Source organism: Periophthalmus magnuspinnatus, chromosome 16, assembly GCF_009829125.3.
Source record: "Periophthalmus magnuspinnatus isolate fPerMag1 chromosome 16, fPerMag1.2.pri, whole genome shotgun sequence".
Taxonomy (NCBI): Eukaryota; Metazoa; Chordata; class Actinopteri; order Gobiiformes; family Gobiidae; genus Periophthalmus; species Periophthalmus magnuspinnatus.
This window is the reverse complement of record NC_047141.1, coordinates 27,003,757-27,016,350: the sequence shown is the minus strand read 5'-3', so window position 1 is coordinate 27,016,350 and position 12,594 is coordinate 27,003,757. Positions and strand designations below refer to the sequence as shown.

General features: G+C 37.7%; 1 protein-coding gene across 1 annotated transcript; it reads right to left on the bottom strand.

Moving 5' to 3' along the window:
- Positions 1-220: 220 nt before the first annotated feature.
- On the bottom strand, positions 221-12,144 carry LOC117383306 (extracellular matrix protein 1-like). Its single transcript, XM_033980452.2, has 11 exons — positions 11,933-12,144; positions 11,462-11,533; positions 10,059-10,112; positions 8,388-8,456; positions 7,940-7,972; positions 7,318-7,583; positions 4,116-4,321; positions 2,715-3,000; positions 1,879-2,066; positions 1,355-1,442; positions 221-671 (listed from the first exon to the last, which is right to left on the bottom strand). The coding sequence occupies exons 1-11, from the start codon at positions 12,003-12,005 to the stop codon at positions 501-503; spliced, it is 1,506 nt and encodes a 501-aa protein (XP_033836343.1). The 5' UTR covers positions 12,006-12,144; the 3' UTR covers positions 221-500.
- Between the last annotated feature and the right edge of the window lie 450 nt (positions 12,145-12,594).

Genomic DNA, 12,594 nt, shown 5'->3' with positions numbered 1-12,594 from the left:
GCTTTTCTTTCTGTCAGATTGTGAAATGTTTGTTAAATGTACCAGGTCTGGATTTTGGCTACAACATAATTTTATATATATATTAATATTTCTGAAAGGCACAGCTGATGTGAATGAGTAACTACATGTGATAATCTGCATGAATGTCAAATACTGATGTTTATAAAAGCCCACAGGGAAAATACATTTCGCTTTACAATAACTTTTATTCACTACAAAATTTGGTTGTTTTATTAAAGGTTTATTGGACACACATAATACACAAAATAACAGCAAAAGAATAAAAACATAACATCTGATCTGAAAAAGATGGATAATCTCTGTGAAAAGACCTCTATAAAAATAGTGATAGTGAATCTAGTGTACAGAGCATTCAGGACAGTAGGTTAAACCATATTCTTTCTTTATCTAAATTCTCTCTCTATAAAAGACAGTTTGCACTTTCACACTTCTAAGCACTTAGTCTAAAAACCCTATCCAGTAGAGTCTACACAGGTCATTCACAGGTTTTGGGACACTGGGCATATTTTCTTTCTTGGGCGTGAGGTTGCCTTGGTGATGGCATCCATGAGAACTTTATTGAAACACTCTGCAGACGATAAACGGCAGCAGCGTTTGACAGATGGTGGAGACTTTTTGGATGAACAAGTAGCTTGAAACAGTTCCAACACCTATTAAAAATAAAATTGTTTTTTTTAAATAATGACAAAAACTTCAATTGTGATCGTAAAGATACAATTTGACTAGGATAAACGATTTTGGAAAAATATCTAACTGCATTTTTTCACATTTGTGATTTATGTTTAAGGATTACATTTAAAGTGCACATTTTCAAAACATCCAGGAGTATAAGAGAAAAGACTGAAATATGATCTGCTAAACTAACAGAAGAATCGTATACATTTCAGAACATGTTAAGAGGTCAAAATGACATTGTTACCATATTTAACATAATAAAATTGATATTTTGAATAATGAAGAGGATGTTATGCTACTAAGATGCACTATGTACATTTTCTAGTGCCTGAAATGCCACATTTATTTAATTGGGAGAATAAAATACTATTTAATATCTATTTATTTGTATTGCTCCAAAATACATGGAAAACCAAGACTAAGAGGTCCACCTCTACAGATTTGACCTGTAACATGGCCTGGTGGTGTCATGGAGGTATATGAGGTAATGCCATACTATGGAACGTTCTAGGCACAGCAAGACAAGCAGGTGACAAAGACCTTTAAATAATCACACCCTTTGTCATTTACCATTTGTGACCTCTCAACCAACTAATGTAATTTGATTGTTCATTTTGCAGACCTGATGATTAGTAACGCTAGAAAAGTAGTAGCTCACCGCCTGTGGGAGACATGCACTTCTCTCTGTCGGCAACAGGTGGCAGCATTTGTTCACCACACTCTTGAGAGGAAATCCAACTGGGTATCTGGAAATAGAGATACACAGCACAACAAGAAGTGGTAGATGCTGTTTTGTCTACACAAGATAACATTCAAATAATAGTATTCCAAGATATTCCTGCACATTTAATTTTACAGTGTTATTTTTGTGTGACACTTGAATTTTCATAGCGGCATTTCACTGTAGCACAAATCGTATTTTTCTTTTACATGTATTTACTGCTGAAAAATGGTTAAAAAATTTTTTTTTAAGTTTTCTTAATTTTGACTTTTTTTTTTCAGTACGGATAGGTGGGTGGGGATGGGGGCTAGTTGGAAACTGAAATTTTTAGCACTCTCAAGCCTCAACTGCAGGACAATGCATGAAACAATTAAAATACAACTTTGGCTAAGCTATTGGTGAGGGAAAAATAAGTTAATAAAAGTTCATTTTACAGAATATGTTCCTTAAAATGAACTTACTTCTTTGTGATAATCTTGTGAGTGTCACATATTTTGCTCAGTGAGGGTTCCTCTGTGTTAATCTTGCTGTAGTCAGGGTCTGTGGAAATGTTTTTAAAGCACTCAAACTGAACTCCACCCTCACAGCAGGGGAAATCAATCCTTTTCTGTGTAGAAGCGACGCAGAACTTTTTCATCCCCTCCTTCCACTGTCAAAACAAAACAATAGAATATACACTAGAAAAACAAAAAAGGATGAACATCTGATGAGGTTTGTTTGAGTCCACTTTAGTCCTGAAGTAAACCTGGTTTGGTGCTGGTGCTTTGGTCCTGATTTAGTCCTGTTCTAGACCTGGTCTGGTGCTCTTCTAGTCCTGGTTTGGTCCTGTTCTAGTCCTGTTTTAGTCCTGGTTTGGTCCTGTTCTAGTCCTGTTTTAGTCCTGGTTTGGTCCTGCTCTAGTCCTGGTTTGGTCCTGTTCTAGACATGGTTTACTGCTGTTCTAGTCCTGATTTAATCCTGGTCTAGTCCAGGTTTAGTTCCACCATTAAACAGTAACTAAACCTGGATTAGACTCTACAGACACAGGCCTATAGTCTCTGTGGTGCAGAACCTTTGATTTTTATTTATTATTCACTTGTGTTAATATCAGTTCACTGAATATATTTGCCATGAATTAAAATATAAGTAAATAAGATTAGGTATGAGCAAGAGAACTCACCCTGTATTTCTATTTTGTTCTACAATAATTAATCGTAATAATGTCAAAAAACAAAATTATGTTCCCCTAAAACCATCAGCTACCACCGGGATTAAACTGGGACTAAACCAGGACAGGAGTAAAGCCAGAATATCTTACTGATGTCTGTGCGCAGGAGAGAATGCGTTCCTTGTTTCTGCAGCAGATTTTGAAGTATTTTTCGAGGGAGTTGATGGACTTTGCCTGAAGAGCCGCAAGGTCCAGACCTTTCAGACACTTGATGTTGTAATGCGGTCGCAGTTTGCGATTACGACAAATAGACTCGATGTTAGAATCGGTCGGTGCGGCAAGAGGGAAGTCCAGATCCAGTTCAATAGGCATAGCTGGTTTCTTTCCCTTTTTTTCTCTTCTTCCGTCTCTGATGCTGTGAGGAGTCATTGACGTCCTGTAAATATGAGACACAGAATGAATCATGTCCACTAAAGTAAGCAAAGGCCATGTGTTTTGCAATATCTGTAACAAATGCGGCTGGACTTAAAAGCACAGTAATCACATGGTAACTGAAAGTGTTATTATGGTAACAGAGACTGAAAAAACATTGCATTATTGGTCAAATCGAACGTCAAAAACTATTACTGGCCTAGAAACACAAAAGCACTATAAAAAGTAAACAAAAACACCACAGAACAACTTCATAGCTGCAGGGCCACTTCTGGTAAATACATTGGTGGGTGACATAAAAAGTTCCCACAGATGAATGCTGTTTGTTGTGTGTAAAGCACTTTGAGTGCCTTGAATTGAACCATTTACATTTATCACTTTGTATAAGAAGACTTTCGGATAAACGAAACATTTAGTATTTAATAAGATAGATAGATAAATAGATAGATAGATACTTTATTAATCCCCAGACCAGGGAAATTCATTTGTCCAGCAGCAAAAACAGAGACATAACATAAATCACACACAGGTATAAAATCACAAACAGTACAAAGATAATAAAGTGCACCCGATTAACAAGAGCTGTTATACAGTCTTATAGCAGCAGGAATGACCGATATCCTGAACCTCTCAGTTCTACTAATGAGTGACAAAGCAATCCTGAGCTCAACAGGCAAAATCCTGACAAAGACCTGTAATAAGACAAGTAAAATAAAGTAAAGTAAAAATAAAATAAAAACATGGCACTTTAATGAGAAAGGAATGAATGCAAGTGCCATGAAAATGTAAACCAAATGCACCTTTTACGATTCTGCTCTCTAATTAAAATCTATACAATATTTATTAATGCTTTATTGTCAGATACGAGATTTTAAAATAACTTGTATTGATCAACTCCTCGGACTCATGAAGAAGACGAGATATAATGTTTATCCTATTCTGTATACATTGATAACACTCTAACACTAAAGTCTAAAGGAAAAGCAGCACTTATTTATTTAGAGAAGAAGATCATGCATGGATCAATAGACTTTTATGTCAGCGCAAAATTAATTCATACCAAAGTAAATAAGCAAAATGAGCTATAATATTATGTGAGGATAATATTTGTCCTCTTACGTAGGGCAGGAGGTGGGGTCAAAGTTGAACTCGACATCGGGGGCCACGGGTTCCACAGCTGACTCCTCTGTTGGGTTGTAGTCTGGGTTTGGAGCTTCGCGGTCAAAGCATGGAAGCCTCTCGCTGCTGTTGCGTTTACAGCAGTGGAAATGAGTAGTCTTTATGCGAAATCCCACTTCACAAAAATGATTGATAGACTTCTCCCACTGAGGAAAGCAGAAAAACACAATATTATACATTTAAATCTTGTATTTTCTGTGATTACAAACAAAGAGCTTTTTAAAGATACTCTTAAATGTAACTTTTCCGGTGTGTGGTTCTGGTCTCGGGTTCTGGAGTCAGGTTCTGGTGTGGGGTTCTGGTATATGGTTGTGGTCTGGGGTTCTGATATGTGGTTCTGGTGTGAGGTTCTGCTGTGTAGTTCTGGTGTGGAGTTCTGGTGTGGGGTTCTGGTAAATGGTTCTGGTGTGAGGTTCTGCTGTGTGGTTCTGGTATATGGTTCTGGTGTGGGGTTCTGGTACATGGTTGTGGTGTGGGGTTCTGGTGTGGAGTTCTGGTATATGGTTCTGGTGTGGGGTTCTGGTGTGGGGTTCTGGTAAATGGTTCTGGTGTGAGGTTCTGCTGTGTGGTTCTGGTATATGGTTTTGGTGTGGGGTTCTGGTACATGGTTCTGGTGTGGGGTTCTGGTGTGGAGTTCTGGTGTGGGGTTCTGGTAAATGGTTCAGGTGTGAGGTTCTGCTGTGTGGTTCTGGTGTGGGGTTCTGGTACTTGGTTCTGGTGTGGGGTTCTGGTATATGGTTGTGGTCTGGGGTTCTGATATGTGGTTCTGGTGTGGGGTTCTGATATGTGGTTCTGGTGTGAGGTTCTGCTGTGTGATTCTGGTGTGGAGTTCTGGTGTGGGATTCTGGTAAATGGTTCTGGTGTGAGGTTCTGCTGTGTGGTTCTGGTATATGGTTCTGGTGTGGGGTTCTGGTACATGGTTGTGGTATGGGGTTTTGGTGTGGAGTTCTGGTGTGGAGTTCTGGTATATGGTTCTGGTGTGGGGTTCTGGTGTGGGGTTCTGGTGTGGGGTTCTGGTAAATGGTTCTGGTGTGAGGTTCTGCTGTGTGGTTCTGGTGTGGAGTTCTGGTGTGGGGTTCTGGTATATGGTTCTAGTGTGGGGTTCTGCTGTGGGGTTCTGAGGTGGGGTTGTGATGTGTATCAAATTTTTTCCATGTATTTGCGCAAAATTGTCTTGCCCCAGTAGATATAAATTCTATAAGCAGCTCTTGAGGTCAAAATATGTCCAGTGTGTACAGTACGTATCTATTTAAAGCGTTTTATTGTCGGATAATCAGGAAGTGTGCTCTTAGCATGCTAGTTGTGTTGTGCTTTAAACATATTAATCTTGCATTTATTCGACTAAAGCGCTTTTTATTTACCCCTTAAAACTTGGATTCTTGTTGGTCTGACCTATAATTTAGATTAGTGACGTTACCTGATTGTCTCTATGGAGAGTTATTAAGATACAGTACGTTTAATGCCATATGGTGAAACATTCCAGGCAAATCAATTACATTTACATAGAGACAAGGAGGCAGTGGACCCATAAAAGTTCCATAGTGCATCTTTAACTATATGGGACTAGTTTAAGCCCCAGGGAGGAGGTTATGAGGCTCAAGCCAAGGCCTGTCTGTTATGTCTCCTGGTGTGTTTATAAAAGGCTTAACGGGAAAAATCCTCCAAAGCGCTCACATATGTAAACACTATCTTTGCTGAAATGTGAAGAATGTGTTTGTGCACAGTCTTATCGTGTTATGGATTTATATGAGAAAGCTCAAAAATGTACAGCATTCTTACATTACACATGACACACAAAAACAGCACACACGCCACATCAAAGTAAAATAGGACTTAACCTGAACTGGATCAGGACTAAATGAGAGCTGGAACAGGACCAAAACAAGTCTGCATCACAGCTAAACCAGGATCAAATTAGGGCAAGTATGAACACACTCTTAAGACTTCCTCTTCCAAAAACCAGAAGTAAAATGTCATCAAATAAAAATAGCTTTAAACAGCTGAACCTTGCAAATATTGAGCTCTGAGTCATGGCAATGATAATATTTTTTTTCCATTTGTTTTGGCTTTTACAATCTTGACACGCTTCTCAAAGAGCTACACTATGTGATTATTCTTTCATTCCTTCCACACCTGAGGCATGAACTACAATGCATTAGACTGGGTTTGCGAGGTTATTTGGGGTTTAAAGGTCCTATATTACAAAAAAAAATGACTCTTGTGAGCTATAAATCACATTATAATGCTGTTACCTCATCAAAAACATACCTGGAGTTGTTTTTTTTGTTTTGTTTGTCACTCATATTTAACACACCCTGCATATTTAGGCTGAGTTGTTCTAGAAACCACTCTATTCCACCTTGTGATGTCATGTGGTCATACAGGAAGTGCTCCACTGTGAAACAAACGAGACGAGAATCCAGGAGTGCAACAGAGAGGAGTGTGGAGACATGAGGAAATGGATAAGGCACGTGTTCTTTTATATCTTTTATAAGCGTTCATTCAGTCCATGGTGCTGTCTGATGCGTTATAGGTGAAAAATGGTGGACATACCAATATATATGTACAGTGTGCAAGTATATTAATACGCTCACTCATCTCACTGTACTTTTTTCAATTTTGTCAGTCTTGAATAAAAACTGCATGAACATCCCTGTTTTAAGAGTTTAGAAATAAGTCATTTTGTAGCAGTTTTAAAGGAAAATTGACTCTTGTGAGTTTCATGCCATGTTATAATGTTGTTATCATCAAAAACATGTCTGGAGTTGTGGTTTGATTCATTCACACATGTTTGAGTAACACTTGAATATTAGTCTGTCTACATTTCTGAAGCTCAAAAGGCTTTGTTCCACCTTGTGATGTCATGTAGTGGTATGTATAAAGTTAGCAGCTCCTGTTACCTTTAGTTCAGTACAGACTGGCAATTTCAGGGCTGAAAATATCCCAATGATTCTAATGATGGTGAGTTTAAAACACAGTGGGGCACTTTTTCTATTACCACATGACATCACAAGGCGGAACAGAATGTTATCTGTTTGAGGGAAAAACACAAGCTAAATATAAAGGGTTTGTGTGTTAAACATGTGAAGGAAATATAACAGTGTAAATTAGCTGATGTTGCTATGACAGCAGTTTCACTTACAGCTTGTGTGGCGCAACAGAGGAGCTTTTCCTCTGTCTGATCCTGTCCACAGCACGTCCCAAACCAGGCCTCCAGAGTGTTCACTGCATCGCCCTCTCGCTTGCTCACTCCAAAACCAGAACTAGGGAAGTAGGATTCAGGGTAACGCGGACGTCGATTTCCATGGAGACAAATGGACCGTATGTTTTGGGAAGTGGGGCGAGCGAGAGGGAAAACCACGTGGTACTTCTCTATAGGTTCAACAGGGGCAAAACCACGGGGACGACCTTAACAGACAAAATGATCCAAATCAAAAAAAGTACAGCCAAAATATTCATAGAGATATTTCTGGAGTATAGAAGAGTTAAATATGTCAAATATCCTTAGTAAAAAATGCATAATAACTTAAAGTATAAGACGAAACAAGTGATGCAATACTCTGAACAGGTACATTTTGGGTCTGGACTTAACTTAAAATAAATCAAAGTACAATGAAAATACGAATACACTTTGAAGTTTTTGTTTGTATCATAGACTGGTGCTTTGAGTTTCTTCATTTAACACAACATTTGATATTTGTCCAACACTGACAAACTGAATCTTGAAGCTGCCAAGAGAATTATAAATAAAATAAGACACTCACTTGCTCTGGGAGAAAAGGCAGGACCAGGTTGTACTGGCAAAAGGAGAAAGGAAATTGTACATTAGTTTTAACTCATCCTTTTTCAGTATTTATGGCTTTTATAGGCTTTGATTTTATGGTGCTATTTTAAAGATGGTTCAAAGATATAATTATTTGTTTTGAATTGTTAACTGACATGGAAATGGTCCTAATTTTTCATCATTCTGAAACCCATGGATTGACACCTCAATGAGTTTCAAGTTTAGATATGTTAATTAGACAAAACAGATCACTTATGAATGATTACTGACAATAAATTACAGCATGAACTAACCGTTAACAGGAGTACAAAGACAAAACTTGATATTTTTGCTGTTATTGAGTTATTTTATAACCAATTCAAATCATTGATAAGTGAAAAATCCTCAAGAAAAATCCACTGCATTTGATACTTTATGATAACACTCACGTTTAAACTCAGACAAGATCTCTGACATGTCCATCTCTCTCTGCAGGAAGTGTGAATCTGGGATCGCTTCTAAAAGATTTCAACAAATTATACCACAATCAGTATTGATATAATCAGTAGACATCTGTGTAATCCCTGTGTAGACCTACATGCATATAGTAGTGATAGTACTGCTGTAATGGTATATACACTAGTCATGGCCAGAGGTGGAAGGTAACGAAGTGGATACTTTTTACTTCACTATATTTGAGAGCAGGTATCTGTACTTTCTACTCCACTACATTTTTGAATTGGACTGAAAAGTAAAAGTATTTTGCAAACAAACAAAATATACAAATATACAAATATACAAAGAAAAACAGCTAGAAAAAAACAATCCATCCAATTGTTTCTGCTGGATAAAATTCAGCACAAATCTTTATCAAAATCCCTACATTTAAAAAGTCATAACACCTCAAGATCTGCACAAAATACTTTTACTCTGGAAGTACATTTTGTAAACGGGTACTTTAATACTCGTCACTTCTCGCCTGGATTACTGCAATTCTCTTCTCTTTGGTCTCCCACAAAAAACACTCCATAAACTTCAGCTGGTTCAGAATTCAGCAGCTCGCATCATCACACGCACCCCTTCCATCAACCACATCACACCCATCCTACAGCAACTTCACTGGCTCCCCATCTCACACCGCATCCAATATAAAATCCTGCTCCACACATTCAAAGCCATCCATAACCTTGCACCTCCATACCTCTCAGACCTCCTCCATATTGCCACACCCGCTCACTCTCTCCGTTCCTCTTCCTCTCTCCATCTCTCTGTTCCCTCAGCCCTGGCTTGTCACCGTGGGGAGCAGGGCCTTCTGCCGCTCTGCTCCCCAGCTCTGGAACTCTCTCCCCCCTGACCTCCGCAATACTGACACACTCTCACACTTCAAATCCAAACTTAAAACCCACTTGTTCAGACTGGCATATTCTTTATAAGCCACAACTGCACTGTCCTTTTCAATGTTTTTTATCTGAATGCTTTTAACTGTATGTTCATAAATGTTGATTTTAACTGTCTGTATATGTATATGTATTGTAAGGTGACCTTGAGTGCCCAGAAAGGTGCCCTATAAATAAAATGCATTATTATTATTATTATTATTATTATTATTATTATTATTATTATTATTTTATTTAAGTAGATTTTTTCATTTGATACTTTTACTTGAGTATTTTTTTGCTCTGGTATATGCACTTTTAATAAGTAACATAACTGAGTACTTCTTCTACGACTGATCATGGCTAGTCCACTATACAAAAATAATGGTACTTTGATAATGGTAATCACTATCTCGACTGTCCAGACTCTAAAACACATTTTTATAACAAATACATTGACATAAAGATAAGCCATTTCTGATTTTCAACTATAATACACTTTATTCATAAATATTCTCCATCTGGAAGCCTTCGGTCACTATATTTCAGCTTTTATTGGATTAAAACACATCTCAACACCCTATAGAAATAACTGTTTAACTAGTCAACTAATCAAAAATGTATCGTGGCCCAGCTGACTACTAAAATAATCATCAGTTGCAGTTCTAAGTAATAGTAATACATTTACAGTAATACATTTCAGTGCTTTAATCAAACTAGAGAGTTTATGTATTTGACAGGCACCTTGCATGACTTGTTGTGGGATAAAGGTGGTCTCACGCTGCCATAAGGAATCATCTGGAAAAGTGTGCAGGGGACCCAGAGAGACAGGAGAAAACATTATATAACTGTCCACTGATTCACCCTCACAAATCAGAAATGCATGAAATAGACAAAAAGAGTTTACAGTGAGCTAAAACAAAAACATCACCATCTTCTGTTTCTTCACATGCGGTTAGCCTTTTGTAGATGTAAGAATGAACTATGTCAACTTTGCACAGGTTAAAGGTCCTATATTACACAAAATAATAGATTCTTGTGAGCTTTTAGTCATGTTATAATGTTGTTACATCCTAAAAAACATACCTGGAGTTGTGTTTGCCTTTATTCACACATGTTTGAGTAACCCTGTTTATTAGTCTGTCTACATTTCCAAAGCTCAAAATGCTCTGTTCCACCTTGTGATGTCATGTAGTGGTAGTGGTCAAGTTAACAGTTCCTTTTACCTTGTGTTCAGTAGAGATGGGCAATTCTAGGGCTGAAATCATCCACATGATTCTAATGAAGGCATATGGGGTTTAAAAACACAGTGAAGCACTTCCTGTATTACCACATGACATCACAAGGTGGAAAAGAGTGTTTTCTGTTTGAGAGAAGAGCTCAGCCTGAATTTACAGGGTTTTTGTGTTACACATGTGTGAATGAAAGAAAACACAACTCCAGGTATGTTTGTGAGGAGGAAATAGATCAGAAAATAACGTAATATGGGCCCTTAAAAGCGGACCCATGACACAAATGGAACAAGTGTAGTTTTGTTAATTACACAAATAGGCTAGAATCACAGAAGGTTATGATAATAGTCTATATTTCACTACTTTCTAATAATAATACACAAGATAATTCATTTCATTCACATGCAGCTTGTTATTATAGATATAAAGAATACACTAAGAAAGACAAGTGTCTCAACAGGCCTATAACACAAATGGAATGTATTGCAATGTATTCTTCCATGTTGTGTATATTTCTTAATTATATAAATAGGTTACAAAAGTGCTGTCATCATGTGAACTTACAGAAAATGATAATACATTTGACTGCTTCCTGATAATACACAATATACTGTTCATTTTGTTCATAAATACTTCCAAAATCATCTCTTCCAAATAATTTTTTCACATGCAGTTTGTCTGTTATGGAAGATCAGCGTCGAGAGTACAAAGAGAAAACTTGATATTTTTGATATTACGAAGCTCCTCACTTGGAGAATGGCTGATTTTAACACTTAAGGATCCTTTTTTTTTTACATAAATATGCTCTGTCAAGGATATCTTTTGGCGTCTAACAGGTGACAGTCCGTTAGACATCTGCATATTGTCCTGTTATCAAAAAGATTATCCATAATAATAAAAAAACACAACGCTCACCTTCAAGATCATCAAAGAGCTCTGACACGTCAACTGGCCTCTGCATTATGTGTGAATCTGGGACATTTACTGCTACAAGATTAAAACAAATCACACCACAGTCAGTATTGGTGTAATCAGAAAACCTACATGTATATACAGTAATGAAAGGAGCAGAAGGTAACAAAGTACTATGCTGTAATTGAGTACACATTTTAGATATCTGTACTTTACTTGAGTACATATTAAAGTGGATACATATTTGAAAACACCTATCTGCACTTTCTAGTCCACTTCATTTTTGAGCAGGACTAAAAGTTAAAGTATTTTGTTATTACAGTGTGAGACCAAAGGCTGAGGGGTCTATCACACAATCTAAAAGTCAATCTGCAGAAGTAGGCTATAGGTCTGGCCTCATGCCAAAAAAACAACAACTAAAAAGTGTCCAAACGTTTTTATCTGGTCCAAACACATAAAGAAAAATGTATTTACCGCTGGAGGCTGGTTCGAGGTGAAACAGAAGCAGCGCGCCGGAGCAAACCAAAGCCCAGAGCGCAGCGGTCATGTTGGCGTGAGTCTGCGCTATGGTCCCGCTGTTGTCCGGACGTCCCACACGCTCGGTCTAGGGCAGACTGAAGGGGGCCGTGCTTCAGAGTTGTCCACGGGCCCTTATTGGTCCAAAACTCGCGGTGTGTTTATGGTTGTTGTGGAGTTTTGGAGTGAAACAAAAACAGGGAGGAGGGCAGCGCGTTTCTGTCGTGACTCATGCGTGCGCAATTTTATGGGAACATGGACAAATCACTCAAATGTAATGTGTTTCAAGGCGTAAAGGAGTAAATCAAAGTAAAGTGAACTCAGTAGGACTTTTAGCATCAACAACAGCGACTGAAGATGTTCACCAATGATATCAAAATGAAATGATCCAACTATGTGCATAGGTTATTAAATAAATCAATACTCTAACTGTTCAAACAATAAAGTAGACTTGATGTGCTTGTTCTAACCTAGCCCATAATATAGCCTAGTTATTCAAACAGGCTGTACTTATGAATAAAACTGCAAAAGACAAAATCCCATAACCTAGTCCCTATGAAATCAAATCAAATGTGTTGTATATGTACAGTGTAGTGTTGTTATATTGTTTGGTCTCCATT

Bases quoted from the DNA above. Each gene is read 5' to 3' on its own strand.
- LOC117383306 (XM_033980452.2), bottom strand. From the start codon at position 12,005: ATGACCGCTGCGCTCTGGGCTTTGGTTTGCTCCGGCGCGCTGCTTCTG. The intron at 7,584-7,939 runs GTGAGTGTCTTA...TTGTCTGTTAAG, and splicing joins TGCCTTTTCTCCCAGAGCAA to GTCGTCCCCGTGGTTTTGCC. The intron at 4,322-7,317 runs GTAAGTGAAACT...TGCTTTCCTCAG, and splicing joins TCTGTTGCGCCACACAAGCT to TGGGAGAAGTCTATCAATCA.